The 26,401-nt window shown below is 36.1% G+C and overlaps 1 protein-coding gene across 2 annotated transcripts in view; it reads right to left on the bottom strand.

Annotated features, from left to right (window-relative positions):
• Positions 1–26,401, bottom strand: part of NEGR1 (neuronal growth regulator 1) — a 1,040,964-nt gene that overhangs the window by 126,795 nt on the left and 887,768 nt on the right. Inside the window, exon 7 of one of the 2 annotated variants that reach the window (XM_070786319.1) lies at positions 16,134–16,175. The exons of the other annotated variant lie outside the window; for it this stretch is intronic. Coding sequence (XP_070642420.1) covers positions 16,134–16,175 — 42 coding nt within the window. The remainder of the gene's footprint in view (positions 1–16,133; positions 16,176–26,401) is intronic. 2 annotated transcript variants of the gene reach the window in all.

Below are 26,401 nucleotides of genomic sequence, written 5' to 3'. Positions count from 1 at the left end.
ATGGGGTCGCACAGAGTCGGACACGACTCAAGTGACTTAGCAGCAGCAGCAGCAACAGCATGGGTGAGAATCTCAGCTGAGAAACTGGTGTATTTTTAAGATCACAGGATTTTGAGTCAGATAAAGCCTGACAACAAATGGCTTGCTCACTTATTAACTCTTCCAACTTCAGTTTCTTCTGTAACTTGGGATGAAAACATACACTCTTAGGGTTGTCATGAAGGTTATCTGAGATAATGTATTTAAAATTATTTAATACAGTGTCCACCACAGTGTAAATGCTTAATAAATGATAATGACTGTGGTTTGGATTTTCACCTCGCTGCTTTCCCCACTAAGTCATGCTAGCCTTCTTCCTGGTTATCATAATGTTCCTCATCAAGCCTAGAATCAGATTCAGCCCCAGGAGTCCATTGTTCTCTATGAGGTAAAGCCAGGTGCATGTGTCTGCCAAAAACAAAAACGAACTCTCCTGTACAGGACTTAGATGGACAATAAATGGTTTTGTTTCAATAATTCCCTTGGCAGCCTACTAATCCCCACCCTACATTCTTTAATTAGACAGGTTAGGATCTACAAACTGTTTATAAGACAGTCAAAGGCCTATAGCCCTTCTTTGTTGTATGTAATGTTTAAGCCTTTGCTCTTTACTCTTGGAAGGCAGACATATTTCTAAATTCTTGAAGTAGCACTTAATTTTGGTTTATGTTTACTACTTACTATGAAAAATATCTGGATGAAAAATATGTAAAGTTCACTAACCCACAGCTCCTATCTGGTGTTATAGGTACGGCTGAGACAGGGAAAGGCAACAGGAAAGTGCAAAGGGAGAAAATGGGAAAGTGATGTGAAATCTACCTTAAGAAGGTAAAAGGTATCCTACTTTTATCTACTCCAAGGAGCTTTCTGTCACTCCATCCCAATCTAGCAGGCTTTGAAAGGGTCATTTCTCTCTGGTTAAATGAGCCCAGTGGAAATTTTTACATTTGCATGCACAAGACCCATGGTTTATGCACTTTGCCAGAGTGACGGACAAGTTAGATGGACTTGCCAGTCTTGGGAATTTTAATTAGTAGCCTGATTGTATGGGAATTTGTAGAACTGCTTTCTTTCACTTGAGCTTAGTTTCAGGGCTTCTGACTTGGGCCAAGACTTAGGTCTGAGCTGAATATTCCTCATTCTAAATTCCTGGATTCAGTGCAGATATTTCAGAATAAACTATATTCACAAAAGTGCTATGCATGCACATGACTGGGAAATAGTCAATTTAACTAGGCTCATAAAGAACACTAAGGCAATTTCACAGCTGATTTAGATCTATAAACCTTTTATACACTTTTTACAGGAAAGTCATTGAATTTAAGAGTTAGTAGCAAACTTTAAAATCATCTGGCTAATCACTCCATTTTACAGTCTATATTCCCAGGAGAATGGAAGTTCCTTGAGGACAAGAGCCACAACTTATTAATCAATATTTTGAATGAGTTGCTGCTGCTGCTAAGTCACTTTAGTCCTGTCTGACTCTGTGCGACCCCATAGATGGCAGCCCACCAGGCTCCCCTGTCCCTGGGATTCTCCAGGCAAGAACACTGGAGTGGGTTGCCATTTCCTTCTCCAATGCGTGAAAGTGAAAAGTGAAAGTGAAGTCGCTCAGTCATGTTTGACTCTTCGAGACCCCATGGACTGTAGCCTACCAGGCTCCTCTGTCTATGGGATTTTCCAGGCAAGAGTACTGGAGTGGGTTGCCATTGCCTTCTCCTGAATGAGTTGAGATACACTTAAAATCCTAAACTAGCAAAGAACTTGATTTCAGGTTTTTTTTTTTTTGATAACTAACAATGTCCTAATCACTGTGTCATTTTGCCTATTTCTTAGTCTCAAACAAATGAAATATTAAATACAAATATAGTGTGATATAGTGTGCTTCAGTAATCAAGCTATATTTTTCATTTTTCAATTGGCAGTGGGTATGGGCAACAATTTCGTATGTTGCTATTAAGTCTATAGAAGCGACCTTTGTTTAAGCACAAATCACACTCTGGTAAATATTACTATAGGAGGCAAGAAGATGATAAAAAATGTCAACGAAAATCAGTAGTACATGGAAAGGACACCTGTGAGTCTTCAGTAGCGACTATAGCACAGAGATGCCACCTAGTGACTGCATTCTTCTGGCTCTAAAAAACACACATTCTTTAGCATGAAGAATGAGATTTGTGTATATTTCAGGGCACCTTTAAATACATTATAGTACAAAATACCTATTCATAATTATCTCTGCTCTGTCAAATGCAGAAGATAAATAGAGTAATGCTCTTCAAGCCTTTAAAAGCCACAAAACCAAAAAAAAAAAAATGTGTAAGATGTTTATACAAGTTTTTTCCTCCTCATGCATGCATATATCCTCATAAATAAATAAACCCCATACACAGAATTATTAACACATAACATGATATAAAGGATAGTTGACATTCCTGTCTTCACTATTATATTTTAGTATTATTGCCTAAGATTATTATTGTTTTTAATTTATCACACTGTGCGAAAGTTGCTCAGTTGTGTCCAACTCTTTGTGACTCCATGAACTGTAGTCCATGGAATTCTCTAGGCCAGAATACTGGAGTGGATGGCATTTCCCTTCTCCAGGAGATCTTCCCAACCCAGGTATCAAACCCAAGTCTCCCATGTTGCAGGAGGATTCTTTACCAGCTGAGCCACAGGGGAAACCCATCACATTGTGCAGCTCGTGACAGATACTTGATAAAAGGCTCTGAATCAGTGAATGAATTAATGAATGGATAACTACCTGAGTCTTAAATAAGGAATTTCAAGAGAGACATTACCTTGGAAAATTGTCCAGGAAAGATTATCCTATCTAGATGACCAGGAGTAAGACATATACCTATCTGGATAGGGTATAGTCTTATTTTGAAATATGATAAAAATCAGCAAACCAAAGATCTCTGGTGATTCAAGTTGAGGAGAGTGGCAGAAGAAGTAAAACCAGAAACAGGACATAAAAAGGGCAATAAATGAAATATGAGGATGGCTAAGATGTACCCTGATTTCTTTCTACTTGGCAGCAGAAATAATTTCTAATAAAATATTCTTATTCAAGATTTGGATCTAGTTGAATAAGAATTAGTCGAGACTGTTATGAATTGTAAAGTGGCTATGTAAGATGCTCCTGTCTCCCTTCCTCTCTCTACCTCTTCTCTCTCCCTCTCTTTCACACACACACACACACACACACACAGATGCTTTTTTAAAGTCATGCCATTAGTAAAAGCACAGGCTCTTATGTTCACATGTATGGTTGCCTAACAATTGTAATGTCCTGCTGAACTGATTGGTGCTACTCTGGTAAAACTCTGAGATCTGGACCATAAAGAAGGCAGAGTGCTGAAGAATTGATGCCTTTGAACTGTGGTGCTGGAGAAGGCTCCTGAGAGTCCCTTGCACAGGAAGGAGATCAAACCAGTCAATCTTAAGGGAAATCAACCCTGAATACTTGTTGGAAGGACTGATGCTGAAGCTGAAACTCTTGTATTTTGGTCATCTGATGAGAACAGCTGACTCATTGGAAAAGTTCCTGATTCTGGGAAAGATTGAGGGAAGAAGGAGAAGAGGGCATCAGAGGATGAGATGGATGGATGACATCACTGATGCAATGAACATGAACTTGGGCAAACTTCGGGAGATGGGAAGGACAAAGAGGCCTGGCATGCTTCAGTCCATGGGGTTGCAAAAAGTTAGACACGACTGGGCAACTGAACAATGCAACAACAACACTCTGATAAAATTAAAAGCAATAAGTAAATGCAATGAAATTTCAGAATTGGAAAGATTTTGATTGCCGAATTATATGATCAGAGGTAGAGAGTCCTATTACATCCATGAACCAGTTAATAGTATTTTGAAAAACACTAACATTATCTCTCTTCCAAATCTGTAAGACATAAGATGTAATATTAAAGAATGGCATTTATTTTGTTTGTCTGTTTGCTTAGATGAGCAAAAGACAGAATATTTCATGAAGAAAACTAATTGATGTATTACTTAAAAAAAAGGCCCAAACAGGGGCTTCACAATCTATAATGGCTCAGATTTGTGATCGTTATCAAGGAGCCAATCAGCAGATAATCGGGGTTGTTAGATGGTTGTGACAATGGGATGGGGATATAAGTAAAAATCTGAATATTATGTAGGAAAATGCCTTACAAAAATATTTACTGAATTTTTATGTCTTTGGGTAAATTATTTAACTTCCCTAAATTTCAAACTCCTTACCTGTAAAATGTTAATACAAACAATCCCTATATCACAAGATTATTCTGAGAAGTAGATGCTTGTTGAAAATACATTTTAAAGTTGTAATTAACTTTGAAATATGAGTTATGTTTATCACATCTTCAAACAAGCACAAGACAGTGTTGTCTATTTGCAAAGTCTTTTTTTAGGTTAATTAAGGTAAATAATAGAGAAAAGATCCAAAATCAAATACTATAGCTGATTTGGTGATTAGGCAGAGGCCTGGCATCTGGATCCCTAGATTACTGACTTATGTGCCAATAGAAACACTCTTTTGCCTAATCATATTTGTTCAATGTGCATAGCTAATTTTGAAATTTGCACCATTACACATAAATTATTTAGGATTAAACAGGCAGCTCCTTTTAAAACACAAATAGGAAGGTGCATATTAAGATTGTCATTAAGACTGTCATACCAGCATGCACTGGTTTAACAGACATACTAAATTTGTTCATTGCAGGCCACAGGCATTGTCCTGGATTCTTAGTAGGGTGAGATGCTCTGGGCTAGGAGGCCCAATTGAGGATACAGGTGTTCTACAGGAGCTAAGGGCTTCCCTGGTGGCTCAGAAGTAAAGAACCCTCCTGTCAATGTAGGGGATGTGAGTTCGAACCCTGGGTCATGAAGATCCCCTGGAGAAGGGAATCGCTACCCACTCCAGTGTTCTTGCCTTAGAGAATCCCATGGTCAGAGGAGCCTGGTAGGCTACAGTCCATGGGGTCACAAATGAGTTGGGCACAATTTAGTGACAAACAACAACAGGAGTCAAACAGGCAGTAAAGTAAGTGTTGTTTGTCCAAAGGTGATAGAGAAAATCAGAAATTAGAGAGTTTACCTTGCAAACAATTTTACCCTATTCTGCTAAATGCAAAGTCTCCGTTAAAACAGTTTTTTTATTTTCCTTTTCAGTTTCCTTTTAGTATTTCAGAATTAAAGTCATCTTAAAATATATGCATTCATACTTTGGAAGACCTACGGACAAACATTTGTTTGTTGGCGCTTATAGAATTTTGCGTCCAAGAACAAAGGAATTGTTTCCTACATGTATTATTGAGAGACTAATCACTTATTGCACCAAAAGTCATTAACTCCAATTGTTTCAAGATTTACTAGTATTTTCGATTCTTTCCTGTATAGATTCTTTCTCTAATTGACCAGAGAGTCAGTTGGGATTTATCTCTGACGTTAAAATCTTTCAGTCTTCTTTGTATGAGTGTGTATGTATATGTACAATATCAGTTCATTAGTTTTATTGCAATTATGCTGACAATAATGTGGTCTGACAAATATAATCTTAATAGATACTTTTATCTCTTCTATGAAGAAATAGTTTATTATAAACTTTTAATATAAAAATAAATGTTCAAATAATTTTCAAAAATTCAATATTCAAAAAAAATTTCAAAAACTCATTACCTGAATATTGGAAAAATCCAAGGAGGTTGGCAGTTTCAGAGGGAAAATATTACATGCAGAAAAAAGGAGTTATTTGATCACCTGATGTGGTAGGTAGAATAATGACCTCCCACTGATGACTACGGACTTCTCTAGTGGCTCAGCAGTAAAGAATGGTAAAGAATCCATCTGCCAATGCAGGAGACATGAGTTCGATCCCTGGGTCAGGAACATCCCTTGGAGAAGGAAATGGCAACCCACTCCAGTATTCTTGTCTGGGAAATCCCATGGACAGAGGAGCCTGGCCAGGTTATAGTCCATGAGGTCACAAAGAGTTGGACACAATTAGGGACTAAACAACAACAGCAACAATGATGACTACATTCTAATTTCTAGAACCTATGAAGTTATTACATTACATGGAAAAGGAGAATTAAGATGGCAGATGGGATTATGGTTGCTAATCAACTGACTTTAAAATAGGGAGATTATTCTGGACTTTCTGAGCAGGTTCAACGTAATTGCAGGAGTTCTTATATGTGAAAGAGTGAGGCAGAAGAGTAAATGTTACAGTGATGTAATATGAGAAACTTGAATGGCCATTGCTGTCTTTGAAGATGGAAGAGGAACATAAGTAATGGTCTCTAGAAGCTGGAAAAGGCAAGAAAACAATTCTCCCATAAAGTGTTCAGACTACAGTCCTGCTGATATTTTGATTTTAGCTGTGTGTTTGCTCAGTCATGTCCGACTCTTTGCAACTCCATGGATTGTATCCCTCCGTGCTCCTCTGTCCATGGTATTCTCCAGGCAAGAATACTGGAGTGGGTTTTCATTTCCTTCTCCAGGAGATCTTCCCAACCCAGGGATCGAACCTTCATCTCGAGTCTCCTGTGTCTCCTGCATTGGCAAATGGGCTATTTACCACCTTGCCACCTGCGAAGCTTCATTTCAAAGTTCTGACCTCCAGAACTATAATATATTTGTGTTGTTTTAAGCTCTTATGTTTGTGATTCTTTGTTAAAGCACCAGCAGGAAACTATTATGCTTTGGAAATTATTCATTTATTCATCCAACAATCATAAGGCTCCTAATTGTAAGACACTGCCATGTTCATGTAACCAGGGTTTGGCCAGTAGTGTTGCATTTGCGGGCTTCTGTTTTCTTTCTTTCCACTGGTAAACAGGAATGACTAAATGAAGAATAGATTTTTCCCTTTTTACAGGAATATTGTGAGGAAATTCTACTTTCCATCAGTGTTTGGTTTTCTCCATTTTTTAGTATATATTACGGGAACTCTCCTAATATAAATCTGGGCTCTACACTAGACTGGGAATAATTCATGCTTATTCCTTCTGAGATTTAAAATATAAATATGACTTTCAATTCTTCTAAGCATCCATCTTGCTATAATCTTTCTTGCATAAACTCACCAATTCATGTACACATTCATGCAATAAATTTTACTGCTCCAGTTACTCAGATACTGTAGATAAAAAGATTAAACAAACAAACAAAAGCTGGTCTCCTTCTGTAAAGGTTCTTATGACCCATAAGTATGAGAGACACGTATCTCCAAATATAATGCATAGCATTAAGTGCTATTATGATTATGATAAAACCCCATAAGTTTTTATAAGTACAATGTACTAATACGTACTTTGTAAATACTAAACAGGAACTCATATTCATAAGTCTACATTCTTTTATGTATATAAAGTAGAAGTGGTTATTATCAGTAATCTTAATACTTTGGCTATGTATCCATTATTTGATTTAAAGACTTGTTATTAGTACATGAGGTGTTTGACTTTGTGGTATTGATTTGTATGCTTAGCGGTGCTTTAATTTGAACCCAGAGTAAGTCAAAGGACCAATAACCTAAAATGACATTTTGAGACAGAACTGAATATATATCAAGGAAGAAAAGGTTGAATAAATAGAGCAGAGAGTAGAGAACACCCTAGGCTCTTCATCTTTAAAAAGAAGAGCATCATATTCTAAATTGCATCATAGATTTTCTGCTATAGCTTTATCTGGAAATTAATCAACTAATTATGTATAATTATAATTAATATCTGAATTCATTACATTCAGGCATATTAATTAGAATTTGAAATTTATTCTGAGCTATCTTAAATTCCTTACACGCTAACAATCAGAGAATAATGAAAGCTTGATTGTTTCAAATTAGGAAAAAAAACTCATAAACCTTAAAATAAATTTTCAAATAATAGCACAAGTTTGAGAGTTATCTTGCAGGAACTCATCCTCTGCTTGTAGAGAGGTGTTTGTGCCCAGCAATTTTCCTAAGAGATGGCCCCAAATTTGTAACTGGGGACTGTGCTTTCATGCACCTTGCTTGATGCGTCCGCACCTCCATTCTTACTTTCCTACTTTCACAGAATTATATTTGCAAAATACCCAGTGACATCGTTCCCACTTAAAACACTGAATCCTTTCCCAAACAAGATAGAGTCCAAACCATTCGGTATGATATTTGGGTTATTTTCACTATCTTGGCTGATGTCCCCACCATCTGTATAAGATATCTGTGTATCTTTGCTTGACCATCTCCTTGCCCTCCAAGTCTAAGCAGTAACCAAACCTTGATAAATTTTCCTTCTAAGCAACTTTTGACTAGATTGCATTCTTTCCTTATTATCACAGTTGTCCTCTACCAGGCTCTCATCATCTCTCACCTGATGCTATACAATAACATTTCCTGATGCTAGTTTTGCTCATACCAATTCATCCTTCCCCCATCCCTCGGAGTTACTAGAGTCTAGCTAACTGCCCCACGTCTTAGGTCAAATAGACCATACTTCCTGTCTACATCCCAAGTCCCATTATACTCTCTGCTGCTCAATTTGCACACTAGAAATTACCGGGAATCTCTCTCGATGACACTGTGCTATTTTATGCATGCCTCTGTTTCTTTGCCCAAGCTGAGTGCTCTGTCTAGAATAGCTTTCAACTTTACCTCTATGTTAAAACTACCAGAAAGCCTTTTCTTCTTCAGGCGGGAGCAGAGTTTCTATAGTCCTTTGCACATATATCTGTTACAGTACATACTGTAATGTTAATTTCTTCTTCCATGTCTTTCTCATTATTTTGAATGTGAGATTCTTGACAGACAAGCAGTGGGACCATCCATTTTGTATCTCTAATACATAGTAAGGTATCTGACACATTCAGGTGCTCTATAAGCATTTTGTTGTTTGGGGGAATTGGCAGAAACTTCACAAGCTGGTTTACTTTTCCAATTTCTGCCAGTATCCTCTCTTATCTTAGCCCTATGGATCACGTGTAATTTTGTTATCCATCCATCCATGCATGGGTAGTCAGATATATGCTATTTTTTAGGCATTGACATTTTTAAAGTTTTCTACTTAGTAAATAAATGGATAAATTACCCACCCTTTTATATCATATAATTACTTGATTTTTGAGTATTTTCACCCGTCTCTATTCCTGAATGTATTTTACTGAAGCACATTACTATTATTATACTTATGATACTCTATAACCAGTTGGGATACATATAGATTTCTAAACATTCACTCTTTCATCCATTTCATGAGGGAAGATAAGCCCAGAGAAGTGGACATTTTTATTTTCTATCATATAACTGGATGATGCAATTTAAAACTGGTTTAATATCATTTCTCAATTACCATAGGAAGCACTACCATAAAAAGTATTTTTAGGAACCTTTAATATCTGTAGACTGATACAAGAGAGTGAGTTTGGGTAGTAAATTACAGATGACATTAAAATTTTAGTTTTAATTTTACTATCTACTCTTTAGATAAGTTAAAAAATGTAAAAGTTACTTATGACCTAATGTAAACGAAAAGGTGTTATGAAGCTAGCGATGAAAAAAATCTCCTAACTTTTGTATGTAATTTTTGGTTCAAATGTTTTGTTGAGTGTTTTGGTTCAATGTTTTCATTGAAACAATTTGGCATACATGAAAACCTGCTAAGTACAAGGCACAGTAGGAGATTATAAAGATACAGAAATCAAATGAGATTTTACCCTCACTATTCTACTTTTTCTTTTCTACACTTTTCTACCCCCATTCTTTACCAGCCATGCCTAATCTATGAAGATCCTGTTCATATATATAATGATTTCCTCCAGGTAAAATTGTCTGCTTGCTTTTACAGACAGAGATTATGGAATATATTATCTTAGATAATGATTAGTTACACATGTGCCTGCCTCCTTAATAGATTCAGTTCAGTTGCTCAGTAGTGTCCGACTCTTTGAGACCCCATGAATCACAGCACGCCAGGCCTCCCTGTCCATTACCAACTCCCGGAGTTTACTCAAACTCTTGTCCATGGAGTCGGTGATGCCATCAAGCCATCTCATCCTCTGTCATCCCCTTCTCCTCCTGCCTCCAATTCCTCCCAGCTTCAGAGTCTTTTCCAATGAGTCAACTCTTCACATGAGGTGGCCAAAGTACTGGAGTTTCAGCTTTAGCATCTGGAGTTTCAGCTTTAGCATCAGTCCTTCCAATGAACACCCAGGACTGATCTCCTTTAGAATGGACTGGTTGGATCTCTTTTCAGTCCAAGGGACTCTCAAGAGTCTTCTCCAACACCACAGTTCAAAAGCATCAATTCTTCGGCGCTCAGCTTTCTTCACAGTCCAACTCTCACATCCATACATGACCACTGAAAAAACCATAACCTTGACTAGACAGACCTTTGCTGACTAAATAATGTCTCTGCTTTTGAATATGCTATCTAGGTTGGTCATAACTTTCCTTCCAAGGAGTAAGCGTCTTTTAATTTCATGGCTACAATCACCATCTGCAGTGATTTTGGAGCCTAAACAAATAAAGTCTGATACAGTTTCCACTGTTTCCCCATCTATTTCTCATGAAGTGATGGGACTGGATGCCATGATCTTCGTTTTCTGAATGTTGAGCTTTAAGCCAACTTTTTCACTCTCCACTTTCACTTTCATCAAGAGGCTTTTTAGTTCCTCTTCACTTTCTGCCATAAGGGTGGTGTCATCTGCATATCTGAGGTTACTGATATTTCTCCTGGCAATCTTGATTCCAGCTTGTGCTTCATCCAGCCCAGCGTTTCTCATGATGTACTCTGCATGTAAGTTAAATAAGCAGGGTGACAATATACAGCCTTGATGTACTCCTTTTCCTATTTGGAACCAGTCTGTTGTTCCATGTCCAGTTGTAACTGTTGCTTCCTGACCTTGCATACAGGTTTCTCAAGAGGCAGGTCAGGTGCTCTGGCATTCCCATCTCTTCCAGAATTTTCCACAGTTTATTGTGATCCACACAGTCAAAGGCTTTGGCATAGTCAACAAAGCAGAAATAGATGTTTACAAGCCCCTTTAAGAGAATAACCTTATGCTCCCAGCACTCAGTGTATGATACAGTTGTTGCTCAACAAATATTTGTTCAATGATCAATAATTTCCTTTGGAGGGAGACAGGAAATAGGCTTCCTGGAATAAACTAAATAAAAAGCATTTTTATTTTATAACACCCAGGATGTCAACAAAGTGAAAAATTATTTGCAAAGTAGATGAATTAGGAATTATTCAACTTAAAGTAGAATTTCTTTAGATAATGCGTTATCTTCTGGTGAATTTAATTGATTCTATTTACAAAGTCTACATTCTGTTTTTCAAAAAAAAAATTCTGTTGTTTAAAGTGAGACACACACAGTTGATCATCAAATATTCGGTATTTTAATTTTCATTTTGTCATGTACTTGCTGAGCGATCTTGAGTAAAACAATCATCTTGTTTCAGAAATGGAAATAGACTTGCATGGACTTAAAAATGATCTTAAAATGCTGACAAATACAATAGCCAATTTTAAACAGTGAAGTTTTAATCAAGTGGAACTGAAGGGTCAGAATTGGCTCTTTGCTGGTTTCTAGATATGGAAAAATCATGTTTTTAAAAGACACTTTCATTTGTCTAAAGATTTATAAATAAAGCCATTTACTATGAATAACAATGGCATGGACTTAAAATTAATTTACAAAACAATTTTAATTGATAACTTCTAAAGAGTATTTGCCTAGAAAATCCCATGGACAGAGGAGCCTGGTAGGCAGCAGTCCATGGGGTCGCTAGAGTCGGACACAACTGAGCGACTTCGCTTTCACTTTTCACTTTCATGCATTGGAGAAGGAAATGGCAACCCACTCCAGTGTTCTAGCCTGGAGAATCCCAGGGACGGGAAGCCTGGTGGGCTGCTGTCTATGGGGTCGCACAGAGTCGGACACGAGTAAAGTGACGTAGCAGCAGCAGCAGCACCAAAGAGTATTTCTAGGGACAAAGGATAAATGTTAGTTGGGACATCGTGCAATGCATTAACAAACCTCAAATTCTGTCTATAGACTAAAACATGTTGGCAGAATTAACTTTGTGTGTGTGTCTAAGTGAAGCCAAATAAATGTTGGTTTTTGTTGGACTTTTCACTTTGGAATAATCACTTTGATGTTATGTGCTTGTGTACTAAGTCGCTTCAGTCATGTCCAACTCTCTATGACCCTGTGTACTACAGCCCACCAGGCTCCCCTGTCCATGGGATTCTGCAAGCAAGATTACTGGAGTGGTTGCCATGCTGACCTCCAGGGGATCTTCCCTATGTTATATAGGCAGTTAAAACCTAGGAGTTTAAAACCTAGATTTTGTGAATTGGATTCTAGGAAAGGAATTTCAGCCTTGATTTGTTGGGCTCAAGGTTACAATAGAGCTCACTTGTGTAATGTTCTCAGACAGACTTAACTAGCAAACAAATAGAAAATTTTAAGTATATTATTTGTCTTATTCAAGGTAGACAGACTTCAGCCTTAATCCCATTTCCATTCTTTAAGAAAAAAAAGTCAAATAGCAATATTAAAATACACTTCAAAAGTGATCACAAAATGTAACTTAGGAAAAAAAAAAACTGCATAGAAATGGTTAAATTGCTTTGATAGGGCACAGTAGTTATTGGCCTAATGCTTGTTGTTCAGTTGCTAAGTCGTGTCCGACTCTTTGCAAACCCATGGACTGCAGCACATCAGACCTCCCTGTCCCTCACTATCTCTTAGAGTTTGCCCAAAGGTAGGCATTTTTAAACTTGATAGACATTACTTAGAATAATATAGGATCCAGCACAATTTCAATAAAAATAGTATAAGTTTTCAAATTCACTGCTTATTTCATTCATCACAAAACGTCCCTTACCTTTCAAACTTAGAGACCCTGAGAGTGATCAAAGAAGAGTTTTCTTTTGTTCTTATTACTTACTATATTTCATGGCCTTTTCTTGAATAATGATGTTAATAATTCAATTTTCATTCCTTTCAATTGAAACAGATTCTGACTTGTCAAGAATATATAAAAATATAAATTATGATTTCAAGACCTTCATTTCTTTAGAACTTATGGGTATAAATGATATAAATACACTTTCTCCAATAATTTTCAATGTGTCTAGTATTTTCATAACTATATCTACTTTATCTTTCCTTTAACTCTGTCAGTAATATTACAAAATATGAAATCTGTCTGGGCTTATTTAACATTCTCTTTTTCCATTTATGTAGAAGCAATAAATGGACTAGTTTGAAAAAAATCTACTATTTCTTATCCCTGGAATAATTTTGTGAGATTTCACTTACTATTTTTATTTGGATAATGTGTTTTTAAAGCTTTGTTTTAAATGACTGGGACTTTTAACAGTTTGGTGATATTCACAGGGTAAATTATTTTCCCATCTACATTTAATGATCTTTTGCTTAGAGTTATATATTGTCAAATTCTTCTTTTCTTTTTTGTATCTTTCAGAACAGACTGCACATACTTTTAAAAGGTTTTGTTTATCATGTATACCACTCTTTAAATCTTGCTATAACCACATGTTCAAATCCCTGACTAATTAAACTATTCTTTGGAGGTCTTTAACAAATTCACAATTAATGAAGGATGAGTTTCTTTGAAAGTTGTGCTTACTTTTCTATCCTTCAATTCAATTCAATGTGTATTTAATATTCTTACTACAATAATATTCATAATATTCTTTTAAAAAGCTTATGTTATCTTCTTCAAAGGTTGCAGTGCTAAGGAATTCAATTTTAAACTATTTTTCATGTATTAAAGATTTTGGAACATTGAATCCTAGCAATGAATAGACCAATTTGGGGTCAATGGCCATTTAACCATTTAACTGTTGCCTCAGGCATTATATAAGCAGTGGAAATAAGTATAAGGTCTCAGAGTATTTGAGACTATACAATCTATCAATGTGTATTTATGTTATAATATGTATATTTTATACACATATATGCTATATATATATATATATATATATATAAACATTTTTCCTCAAAATTTACTCAATTTTCATAATAGCTCTATGCGGTGGGTGATGTTATTATCCTAACCCATCCATTTACAAATGAAAAATCTGAGGCAGAGGGAGGTTAAGTAACCTGATTACATTTATATAGCTAAAAGGTAGCAGAGCTAGGATTCAAACCTAGGCAGTTGGTTCCAAAGTCTTGTTCTTAACTGTTATGCTACTCATTGTTTGAAGAAATATGAATCTTCATAGAGGTAAGAGTAATTTTTTTGTTTGCTTTAGGATGTGAAGTTTTTGTAAGATTTCCTACTATTTAAAGGTACTTTCTTTCAATGATTTCTTGATACAGATGGCCCACTGAAAAAGAGTATTTTTATACTTATCTTCAATAAAACTTTCTCTAAAACCACAAAGTTAGTGAATACTATGAAATGAATGCCACTAGATACCACTTCTTAAACTACTTTGCATTCTACTCTTTTTTATTTGAATAGATAAGAAAGGTAATATATCCTTTTACTGTATGAAGACTTTATTCAATAATTCAGGCAATGCCTAGGAAGGAAAATAAGTACTTATCTAATCTCCACTTCAGTCATCTAGGTGATACAGCAATACAGAAATAATTTAATATCCTCTTTAAAACTTATTGAGAAAAAGAGATCAAAAGTTTACTAACAAGATTAATAACTCTAAGTTCTCATATGAACCTGAGATTAGGTAACTCTGTGAAGGCCGTAAGTATTGATAGCAATCAGACTTAGTGAGTTTTTTATGTTAAGAGAAAAATCATATTCAAATGACTGAGAGTTCTAATTATATTATCATGACCCTCAAACTTAGGAGGAGGCTATTAACTCTATCTGTAAAATGAAAAAATGTTATCAATCACATAATTTAAACCTTGTATGGATCAACTATAAAATAATTTAAAGCAGACTACTCAAATGAGGTTCAGTTTGAGAGGTATTAAAAATCTATTTTATAATTTGACCAGAGAGTGTTATATTATGAGATTCTTTAAATACATAATCATAGACTTGCTTGAAATTGTTTCATTTGGGGGGTGGGGGTAATTCATAATCATCTAAAGTAATTTTAAGCATTTTTTGATTGATTACAATTTGAGAAAGAATTTTTTTTTTTTTTTTAATTTCTAAAACACTCAGTTTCTCAGATCAGCAAATCCTGTTTTAGACTAAAATTTAGAGCCATTTCTGGAATGAGAGGAGAAACAACTATTTAACCAACTTATACCTCTTTATGGATCAGCAGCATCAACAAATCCTTTAACTCAGCAGTTACAAGAAATCCCTATGAACTTTTCAAAGTTAAATAACGTTAGCAACTCCACTTTTTTCTTTAAATAGCCAGCAACCAGCATTCAAAATGAACTGCTAAATTCCTATATAACAAGATAAAGTTTGTTTCTCATATCAATAGATTTTATCTTGATTTCATGTTACCCAGAAATGCTCTCAGCTGAAAACAATGCTTAAAAACACATTTATAACAATGGTCTGTCTTTTCAGACTGAGTATTTGTGGTTGAATTGGGAACTATTTGAAAATTAAAGACAACAACTGAAATAAGTCCTTGGTCTTGACAGTTTCAAGAGACCAAATCTTCCAAGAGTGAAAGTATAACTTTTCCCCAGCTATTGTTTCCTTCAGAGGCACTAAACAATGTTCTGTTTAATAATGATTTTATAATAATGAAATTCCAGACCAAAGTAAATAGTTTTTTAATAGCTATTTCTTAGTTGGAAAGCCTTGTAAACTCTCTACAGCTCTGTTTGCAAAGATATCACAGAAGCTAATCACCTTGTAACTATTCCACAATGTGACACAGATTTACTGCACAAGCCCTAAAGAATAAAGTAAAAGATGTTAGCCTCAAATCAGGGTCAGATCACAAATCCAAAGGGAGGACAAACCACATATAGACGAGGACAAGTAACAGACATTAGAGCAGCGCTGCAAGCGTGCGGCCCATATTCAACTCAGTTTATTTCTATGACAATGCAGAGGTCTTGTTTAATGGAGAAAGTACCCAGACATACTTTGTGAATGTATGTGGATACTGACCTGGACTTGTGACAGGACTAGAGGTAGTAGGCTCAATAATTTCTACAAAAAGGGAAAAGGAAAGAAAAGAAAAACATTTTGTGTGTTATTTACAAAGAAGACAAACACTCATGAGACAATCAACAGTCATGCAACATATACACAGGTGGTCTTTTATTTGAAGACTTCCCTGACCATGGAAACCATTAAACAAAATCCAGTCTCTGAGGGATACACAGCAGCTCATCACTGTCTTTAATCTTTCATTCTGAGCCAACATTTAGGAGTCATTTTCACATTCTAATCTATAGCATCTAGTTTTACTGTTATAAGCTTAAGAGCCTGTGCTCAGAGTTCTCAAGCAACAGTTTTCAAGGCTTCCTTCTGGAAAAATAGCAAAACTTACATGGAGAATGCCTTCTTCGGAGAGAGCTGATGCCAGCTCCTATAATCATTCAATCATGTGTTTCTTCTTAATATGTACTAAAATTAAATCATAGGTAAATCTCAGATATTCTCGAAATGCCTTTTTGAAGTAAAGCTCATATTTTACAAGCATATCTATAGAATTTGGCTACTTGGAGAACTCGCTATGTCTGTCTGTGTTAAAAAAAAAAACACACATACACACATACCACATACATATACACAAACATGTACATGTTTTGAATGACCTAAAATATATTCTCATGTCTAAAAGACATTGCTGGCTGTAGTTTATGCATAATTAAAGAGCAACTTTGTCTTTGGTGTATAAATATAATTTTCCAGTAACTATCTAACAAATAATAAACACCATGGCATATATATTTATGGCATATATTTAAATCATGTTTTTGTTGTTTTTTTTTTTTTGGCTATTCCATGCTGCTAGTAGGGTCTTAGTTCCCTGACCAGGGATTGAATCCAGCCCCTTGGCAGTGAGAATGCAGAGTCCTAACCACTGGACATCTAGGGAATTTCCTAAATCAGGTATGTAATTTTATTTAAGATTTACATTTTAACTTATCTTTTAATAGGATTGCTTATTTTTCAAGTGTTAAATGATAGTCCCTGAAAAATTCCATGGACAGAGGAACCTGATGGGCTACAGTCCATAGAGTTGAAAAAATTCATACACGACTGAGTGACTGAGCCTATATAAAAATAACAGTAGTCATTCAAATAGCATCACTGACCATCCTAAAGAATATGAACAATTTTTCATGAGAGAGAATGAAAATATTAGGAAAACATTTTTGAGGAACTCTAATAATGCAACATCCTGAGAGAATTATTTCAGTATTAATTTCACTTAAGTAATCTATTCCTCTTTAACCTAGTTAATTGGCAAGCCCTATGATAGGGAAAAACTAACCTGGAGTCTTAGAAACAAATATAGTACGACTATAAGAGGTAAAGGCAGACACCTTAAAGGCAGACAGTGCAAAACCTTGTCTCTGAGTATAGGAAATGCTGTGGAGTAAAAGAAAAAAAATATATATATATTTTTTTGTCAACCTCTTTGGAGCTCTTTGCTGTCTTTCACCAATTCTTCTACTGATAATTCTATGGCAACAACAAATTTCATTAAGTTGTGAACTCACACTGTTATCTGTTAGTATAGTTCAGCTACTGGTTTGAGTAACAAAACTTCAGTTTAGCAAACATTATGAAATGAAGCTTCTAAAAAACATTTCCGAGCGTCAATTATTTTGGAGGCAAAGTCCGTGTCCTAGTCTACGAAGTTGATTCTCTGAAAAGAGACATTCTCAAGCAGCCAAGTAATTAGCCAGATGTTGTTGTTATTGTTATGTGCCTAAGTCACATCCTACTCTTTGCAACCCCGTGGATGGCAGTACTCCAGGCCACCCTGTTCCGCACTATCTCTCAGAGTTTGCCCAAGTTCATGTCTGTTGAGTCAGTGATGCTACCCAACCATCTCATCCTCTGATGCCCTTTTCTCTTTTTGCCTTCAATCTTTCTCAGTATCAGGGTCTTTTCCAATAAGTTGGATCTTTGGTTCACATCAGGTGGCCAAAGTATTGGAGCTTCAGCTTCAGCATCAGTCCTTCCAATGAGTATTCAGAGTTAATTTCTGTTAGGATTGACTGGGTTGATCACCTTGCTATCCAAGGGACTCTCGAGTCTTCTCCAGTGCCATAATTAGCCAGATAACAAGTTACAATTAAAAATTCAATAATCTAGCCATCCATCTGGCCATGTGATTTGGTACTGCTGAGAAGCGGAAACTTACTAAGGTAGCTCTGTATAACCGTACTTAAAAATGTAGAAGTTTTTCTATTTTCCTTTTTCAAGGACAGCAATTAATATTTCAATTCTTTCCATGTGTTAAGCAATATTCTAGGAGCTGGGATTACAGTGGCTAATTAAACAGTTAAAAGTGCCTGATCTCATAGAGCCTATGGGTTGTATAATGTAGGGCTTTGAAATATTAAAGTATTCAATCCTTATGTCAAAATTCAATTAATTACAGAAAACTAAAATCTGAAATACAAAATCATAGAGAAATACTGCTGTCTTTTAGAAACTATTCTTTTGTTAGGCTGGCATAAACCCTCAAATATTTTTATGCTCTTTTACTTTTAAATTTGAAAAAAGTTCTTTCAAAAGTAATGAAAACTTATGTTAAACTTAGTTTAATGATATATATTAAATCTCATTAATATATGCTAGGACCGTGTATGAAAATAAAAGGATTTTATAATCAAAAGAAATGAAAGCAAAAAATGACTTGAAAGGTAAAAGCTTAATCAGAATATTTATTCATGGGAAAACTAAATGCAGTAGGACAGTGAACAGAGTTTTCTACTGAATTAGTGAACAGAGTTTTCTACATTCAGTAATTTGGACATTTGAACTTCAATTTCTTCAACTGTTTGGCTTCTGTTGTTTTGAATTTCTAATGCTGATTTGAGAGTTCATTGAAAAAGATGGCGTGGCATGCAACTACAACTTCATCTCAGTGAAAGAATGGTAGAAACAAATAGCTACTCCATTGAACCAAGCTCTTTATTGTGCTTGCTTATGTAAAGCAAAATTGCTTATGTAAAGCCACATTGTCTCATAGAGAGGGCTTTTAAAAGAATACAGGAATTTAGCGCATGAAAAATTATGTTGCACACAGGGTCCACTTCATAATTTTAGTTTCATAGTCAAAACAAGCTATTTTTTTTCCCACATAGGCAAGGATGTAGTAAAATCCCTCCTGAGGTAATTTTATGTAAAATAAGAATTGGGACTAGAGGAGTTGGTTAGTTGGAGATTCAGATTTTAAAAACCAAAGGTCATACAAGGGCATGAAGGGAGAAACCATGGTGAGTAAAGTCAAATCACCCAGACAGGGAAAAGCTGTTGCTGAGGGTTGTGGGCAATGAATGAATCTCAGCTAGAATCCTTGACCTTGATACAGTTGGGTGAGTTAAAAAGGATCAGGTAAAACTGGGATCGGATCTCAAACCTGTTATTATTCAGCTGCATGATGGTGAGCAAGTTAATGAACCTCTCCAATCCCCCAGTGTACTCATTTATTGAATTTATATAATAGCTCCTACTTTGTAGGTATATTGGTAGGATTAAAGATATTTTATACAAACAACCAAGTGAGAGTGAGTAGCAGCAGTAGTTTTTGTTATTAATTATAGAAGTGAAAGGAAAAATTAGTATTTAAATCAATGAAGAAAAAATTAAAGAGTGTTGGGATTTGGGGAGAATTTAACTTTACCAAGTAGAAGCAAAGATGGCAGAACATCATGAATAACTGAAACTGTGTAGATAACAAAATTCCACCAGAACATGGGCATAAATTTTTTCCAATTTAAAGGTTAATATACTATGCTGCAGGGTAATTATTTAGGAGTCACACTCATTTCTGGAACATAATTACAGAATATAAAGCATTTTTAACAGTTCTCACTTAGGTAAGAATAGAAATTTACAGATCAAGATCTTATAATTTTTGTGAAAATGCACTTTAATTTTTAAATGGGACTTTTGTCCCAAATTGTAGGCATATATTATTAACAAAAAATTTAAAATTCCCCCCTTATAACTCCAAACAAATTAGAATCATATTTTATTACCAGACCCAGGGATTGAACCTGAGTCTCCTATGTTGCAGGCCAGTTCTTTACCATCTGAGCCAGCAGGGAAGTTCTCTTAGAAAATATAGTCTGGGTAATAGTTGAAGCTGACTAGTTCCAAATCTGCTATAAATTTTCTTATATTCTTTAAATATCAATCCAATTTATTTTTAAATTTATTTATTTTAATTGGAGGCTAATTACAATATTGTAGGTTTTGCCATACATTCACATGAATCAGCCATTAAATATCAATTCAATTTTTTATAACCTACTTTTTTAACAGCTTGTATAACAATGTAATTATTATTAATAATTATTATATAAGAATAGTTATATTATTATAATTATAATAATATAATAGTTATATTATTAACATTATTGCAATACTTTGGCTACCTGATACGAAGAGCTGACTCATTAGAAAAGACCCTGGTGCTGGGAAAGATTGAGGAAAAGGAGAAGAGGGTGCCAGAAGATAAGATGATTAGATAACATCACTGTCTCAATGGATGTGAATTTGAGCTAACTGAAGGAGATAGTGGAGGACAGAGGAGTCTGGTGTGCTGCAGTCCATGGGGTCACAAAGAGTCAGACATGACTTAGTGACTGAGCAACAACAAAAATTATTATATTAGTTACACTTGATGACATATGAGTCACCTATATGAACTCATTTCCTTCTCATAACAATGCTGTGAGTTACATACTATTATTAATTCCCTTTCTGTAAATAAGATAACAGAGCACAGAGAAGTTAACTATCTTGCTGGTAGTCACAGCCAATAAGGAGTAGTGATGGAAGAGATGCAGTGCTAAAATATCTTAGCATTTCTTACCTTCCAGAATAAGTAAACTTCTCAGTTTTATTATATCTATAATTACATAAATGGAATATTCTATGCAACTGGGTAGTCTTACAACTCTACACTAATACTAGCTTTCCAACAATATAGTCTTTCTATTTTAGATACCCAATAAATGAGTGATTTCTGCAACCAAAAATGAAAGACAGACAAATTTAATGTTAATTTCTGGAGGCTTCTATAATAGAGGACTTTGCATAGAGAAAAGGGTTTATAACGCATGATTTTCCAATCTTGTTCTCATATTCCAAGCCCACACCAAATATAGTTGTTTGCTTCTGTATAAACCTTGATGCCATAGAAGGACAATTCTCCAAATAGCTTAGAGGAGGTTATCATAACTAGATTACACAATCAAATAAGAATCTTGAACTTGTAAACTCCCACTCTGCCAGCATAGTAGTTTGGCCAGAGACTGCTTAGCTTTCAAGAACTTTGGTTATTTTTATAAGGATCAAATTTGAGCTGCTGTTCTGTCATCTTAGTAATCAACTTGTAAGCCATGAAATATTCTTCAGGAGGCGCCGAGTGGGCTCTCCTGATGAACAACAGTAAGGTTTTCAGTGCGACTTTCTTATGTGTCTCATTATGTGGAGAATCAGAGTGAGCGCTCCAGGGTTAATGACAGAATATATCATCCTGGGCAATTGCATTTCCTGTAGGGAATGGTCTCAGCAAAGAGATGATTTTAATTGTACATAAAACAGAGGTGAAGAGAAGTTCACAAGACAGACATTTTCAACAGTTATGTGGAAAAATGAGGTGTCATGTAAAACAAGATTTTACTTCGTTAGTAAATGTGATTTTGGCCATGACAGGAGAAAATGCTGTTATATTAAAACAAAGTACTGAGGACATAGAGTAGTGTTATAAGAAGGGGCCATTTGTAATGACCCTTTCTACAGATCCCATTAATTACTGTTTTACAACTCTGCATGTACAATATAATAGAATTATCCAATATCAAACCCCTTCATTCATATGTATTTTAGAAGGTCATATTTGGTTTTTGGGTTGTTATTTTATCTTTTTGTTATTATACAGCCCTGATGTGTATGAGTTATGTTTCAGACTGTTGAGTGATAACATGCTTGTGTGTTGAGACAAGGCAGAAATTAATCCTTTTGGTTGTCATGGTTTCATTTGAAAGCTCTGACTCCCAATCATTGTGGAGTGGAAGTAATGTCATTTCCACAGTAGAAATGAAGAAGATGTTGCCCTGAACCAGAGTTAATGCTGATGGGAGCCACAGAAAACAGACTGTGAGCTAGTTGGACATTGAAGACAGGAAAGGCAACCCTTCTCTTTTACCTTTATGGAAAGGCCCATAAAAAGTATGTCAGGCCTCTTAAGCACTGGAATACCAGAGACTGTGAAAAGAGGTCAATTTAGATATTACACTTTTGCCTCAGGGAAAGAATGCATGACAACAACTGTTCTGGTTGTCTGAAGACTTAGGTTCCATCCCATCTGCCAACCTTAGGTGTGTGATTCTAACCCAAGATCTGGCTTTTTACTTTTTTGATATATAATTAACAAGTTATAATGTTGGTTCATATACTTTCCTGAGTTATTTTGGTTCCCATTATATGGTGGTTATTTAAAAGGTGTTTTAGTACAGTGGCTGATAACAGAGGTTCTGGAGGAAGCCTACCTAGGACCAAATCTTCAATCCAATACTTAAAATGTTACTCCCCCTCAGTACGTTTGCATATTTAATAAAATGGAGATAACAATAGTGTCTACCATTTAATACTGTAATGAGGGTAAATCTTAGAGATAATGCATACAAATCACTTAACATAGGGACTGCTGGGAAAACAAGTAATTGTGGATCTCTAACAGTTAATCTATTTTTTAAATGAAACTGAGGAACTGAAAAGCCTCTGGATGAAAGTGAAAGTGGAGAGTAAAAAAGTTGGCTTAAAGCTCAACATTCAGAAAACGAAGATCATGGCATCTGGTCCCATCACTTCATGGGAAATAGATGGGGAAACAGTGGAAACAGTGTCAGACATTGTTTTTCTGGGCTCCAAAATCACTGCAGATGGTGACTGCAGCCATGAAATTAAAAGACGCTTACTCCTTGGAAGGAAAGTTATGACCCACCTAGATAGCATATTCAAAAGCAGAGACATTACTTTGTCAACAAAGGTTTGTCTAGTCAAGGCTATGGTTTTTCCTGTGGTCACGTATGGATGTGAGAGTTGGACTGTGAAGAAGGCTGAGTGCCAAAGAATTGATGCTTTAGAACTGTGGTGTTGGAGAAGACTCTTGAGAGTCCCTTGGACTGCAAGGAGATCCAACCAGTCCATTCTGAAGGAGATCAGCTCTGGGATTTCTTTGGAAGGAATGATGCTAAAGCTGAAACTCCGGTACTTTGGCCACCTCATGCGAAGAGTTGACTCGTTGGAAAAGACTCTGATGCTGGGAGGGATTGGGGGCAAGAGGAGAAGGGGACGACAGAGGATGACATGGCTGGATGGCATCACTGACTCGATGGACGTGAGTCTCAGTGAACTCCGGGAGTTGATGAGAGCCAGGGAGGCCTGGCGTGCTGTGATTCATGGGGTCGCAAAGAGTCGGACATGACTGAGCAACTGATCTGATCTGATGGTAAATGACCTTTAAAACCATTAGTGCACTGTCAACACTTCATATTATTATAAGTGACTATCATATAATTTAACCTTAAAAGTAAATATTTTTTCCCTCAAGAAAATCACATCTTTTAATTAAAAAAAATTAAAGTATTTTCAAGTGCTTACAAGGGAAAGCCTACGTGTTAACACTAGCTGCACTCAACTACCAAGAATTCTTTGTAACTTTACAAAGGCACAAGATTATTCAGCATTTTTTTTTTCTGAGAGGAAGCTTGTGCCTAGTGGAAGGAATTTGCTACAAGCAGCTATTGTTTGCAGACATTTGAGTGTGTATGTGTGTGTGTCGAAGGAAAGGAATTTACAGAGGTGTAAAAATTAGAGGGTTGCGTTAAGTATCTCTGCATGTGTGTATACCTCTGCAATCCATTTGAAAACAAAGTCCTATGTTCAAAATGAAAGCAAACAAACAAAAACAAACCCATGTCTGTTAATCATTCTGGCAAATGTCCTGAGGCAGTAGAAATGTTGCTATACTTAACTTTGGTTAAAACTACCTCTTTGAATATAACAATATCCTCTCAGTCGACCTAAAGCCAGTTCTGATATGAGTGGGGAAAATGTTTTCTGTAGTAACAAAGGGGCATTAGCAACAAATGGTGCGTTCCCGTGCTTAAAAATATTAATACAATCACTTTCTAGAAATACAGTTGCTCCAACATATTTCTCTAGTGGATGAAGTTGTGAAAGGAGAATTTTGGAAAAATTTTGGCCCAAGCTTTGGATGACTATGGATCGACATGGTTGTTCCAGAATTCTTCGAATAAACCACCAGATTTTAGTAATTGTAACGTTGACTCCAAAGGCCATTGAAAAACTTAGTGAATATTTCATACGGTACTCTGATGCTGAAGACTGCGTAACTTTCATTATTATGTAGATAATCTTTACAAAGGATCTGATGAGAGCATGGTGTTATTCCTGAAGCATACCTCTCAATATCACAGAAGAATAAATGTCTCATCTTTCAGCAAACACACTTGGTTTTCTCTCTCATTCAAATCAGAATAAAAATCAGAATGAAAAGGAAATATAGTGAAGGATGCAACAAGGATCCAAAAGAGGAGTATTAACCACTGATATATTTATAAAAATCCACTATATTAATATTACACAAGGAAAAGCAGGGCCTAGACACCTGGTAATTAATACTTAGACTATTCATTGTCTTAAACCTGATGCTGCTGCCAAGTCGCTTCAGTCGTGTCTGACTCTGTTCAACCCCATAGATGGCAGCCCACCAGGCTCCCCTGTCCCTGGGATTCTCCAGGCAAGAACACTAGAGTGGGTTGCCATTTCCTTCTCCAATGCATGAAAGTGAAAAGTGAAAGTGAAGTTGCTCAGTCATATCCAACTCTTAGCGACCCCATGGACTGCAGCCTACCAGGCTCCTCCATCCTACAAAATCCTAATTACTTTCAAGAACTGAATTGCAAACTGTGTGCTTTTCCCTATTCTCCCTCATATATGACTGGGCAGAGGAATGGCTTTTGGTGACTGCCTTTAGATTTTTGTTGGCACAGGGCTCCCCAAGGAGTTGGTGAATTCCCAGATGCTTTGTCATACCCATCTCATTGCATTAGCACATCACTAGCCAGTGTGACACATTGTATCTAAATGGTAGCTTGAAGAATTGAAATCAGCACTATTACTCAAATAGCCATGTAAAGCATGCCTTTCATATGATTGGAGTCATGGAGAAATGAACTCAAATCTCTGCCACATACTAGCTACAAGATCTTTTACAAGTTAACGATCACAGGTAAGATGGGTTTTTCATGTTGAATACTAAGATAAGACACTTAACATAGTAGGCAATTCAGTTCAGTTCAGTTCAGTCGCTCAGTCATGTCCGACTCTTCGCAACCCCATGAATTGCAGCATGCCAGGCCTCCCTGTCCATCACCAACTCCCAGAGTTCACTCAGACTCACATCCATCGAGTAGGTGATGCCATCCAGCCATCTCATCCTCTGTCATCCCCTTTTCCTCCTGCCCCCAATCCCTCCCAATATCAGAGTCTTTTCCAATGAGTCAACTCTTCGCATGAGGTGGCCAAAGTACTGGAGTTTCAGCTTTAGCATCATTCCTTCCAAAGAAATCCCAGGGCTGATCTCCTTCAGAATGGACTGGTTGGATCTCCTTGCAGTCCAAGGGACTCTCAAGAGTCTTCTCCAACACCACAGTTTAAAAGCATCAATTCTTCAGCGCTCAGCTTTCTTCACAGTCCAACTCTCACATCCATACATGACCACAGGAAAAACCATAGCCTTGACTAGACGGACCTTTGTTGGCAAAGTAATGTCTCTGCTTTTGAATATGCTATCTAAGTTGGTCATAACTTTCCTTCCAAGGAGTAAGCATCTTTTAATTTCATGGCAATACTGAGCTTTGTATCCTTCCTTTCTGATTGAGGGCAAAAATTTCTGATATCATAGAAATAAGATCTTAATCTCTAGTTATTCTTAGATTCTATTTAAACAATATACTGATGAACAACCAAGTCATAAAGAAAAATTGAAAAGTAGTAATTAAAAGGCAGCTTGAGAATGCTGGTAAATGTCCTTCAAGTGTTGGCTCCACTGAAGACATGTTAAATGAGTCCACCTGTTGGCCAGTGTGAAATGGCCTACAATTGCAAACTCCTTGACAAAGAAGGATGCGATGGGATATCTCTCACAG

Source organism: Bos indicus, chromosome 3 (genome assembly GCF_029378745.1).
Source record: "Bos indicus isolate NIAB-ARS_2022 breed Sahiwal x Tharparkar chromosome 3, NIAB-ARS_B.indTharparkar_mat_pri_1.0, whole genome shotgun sequence".
NCBI lineage: Eukaryota > Metazoa > Chordata > Mammalia > Artiodactyla > Bovidae > Bos > Bos indicus.
The sequence above is the reverse complement of the archived record's forward strand: the minus strand, read 5'-3'. Positions and strand labels throughout refer to the sequence as shown.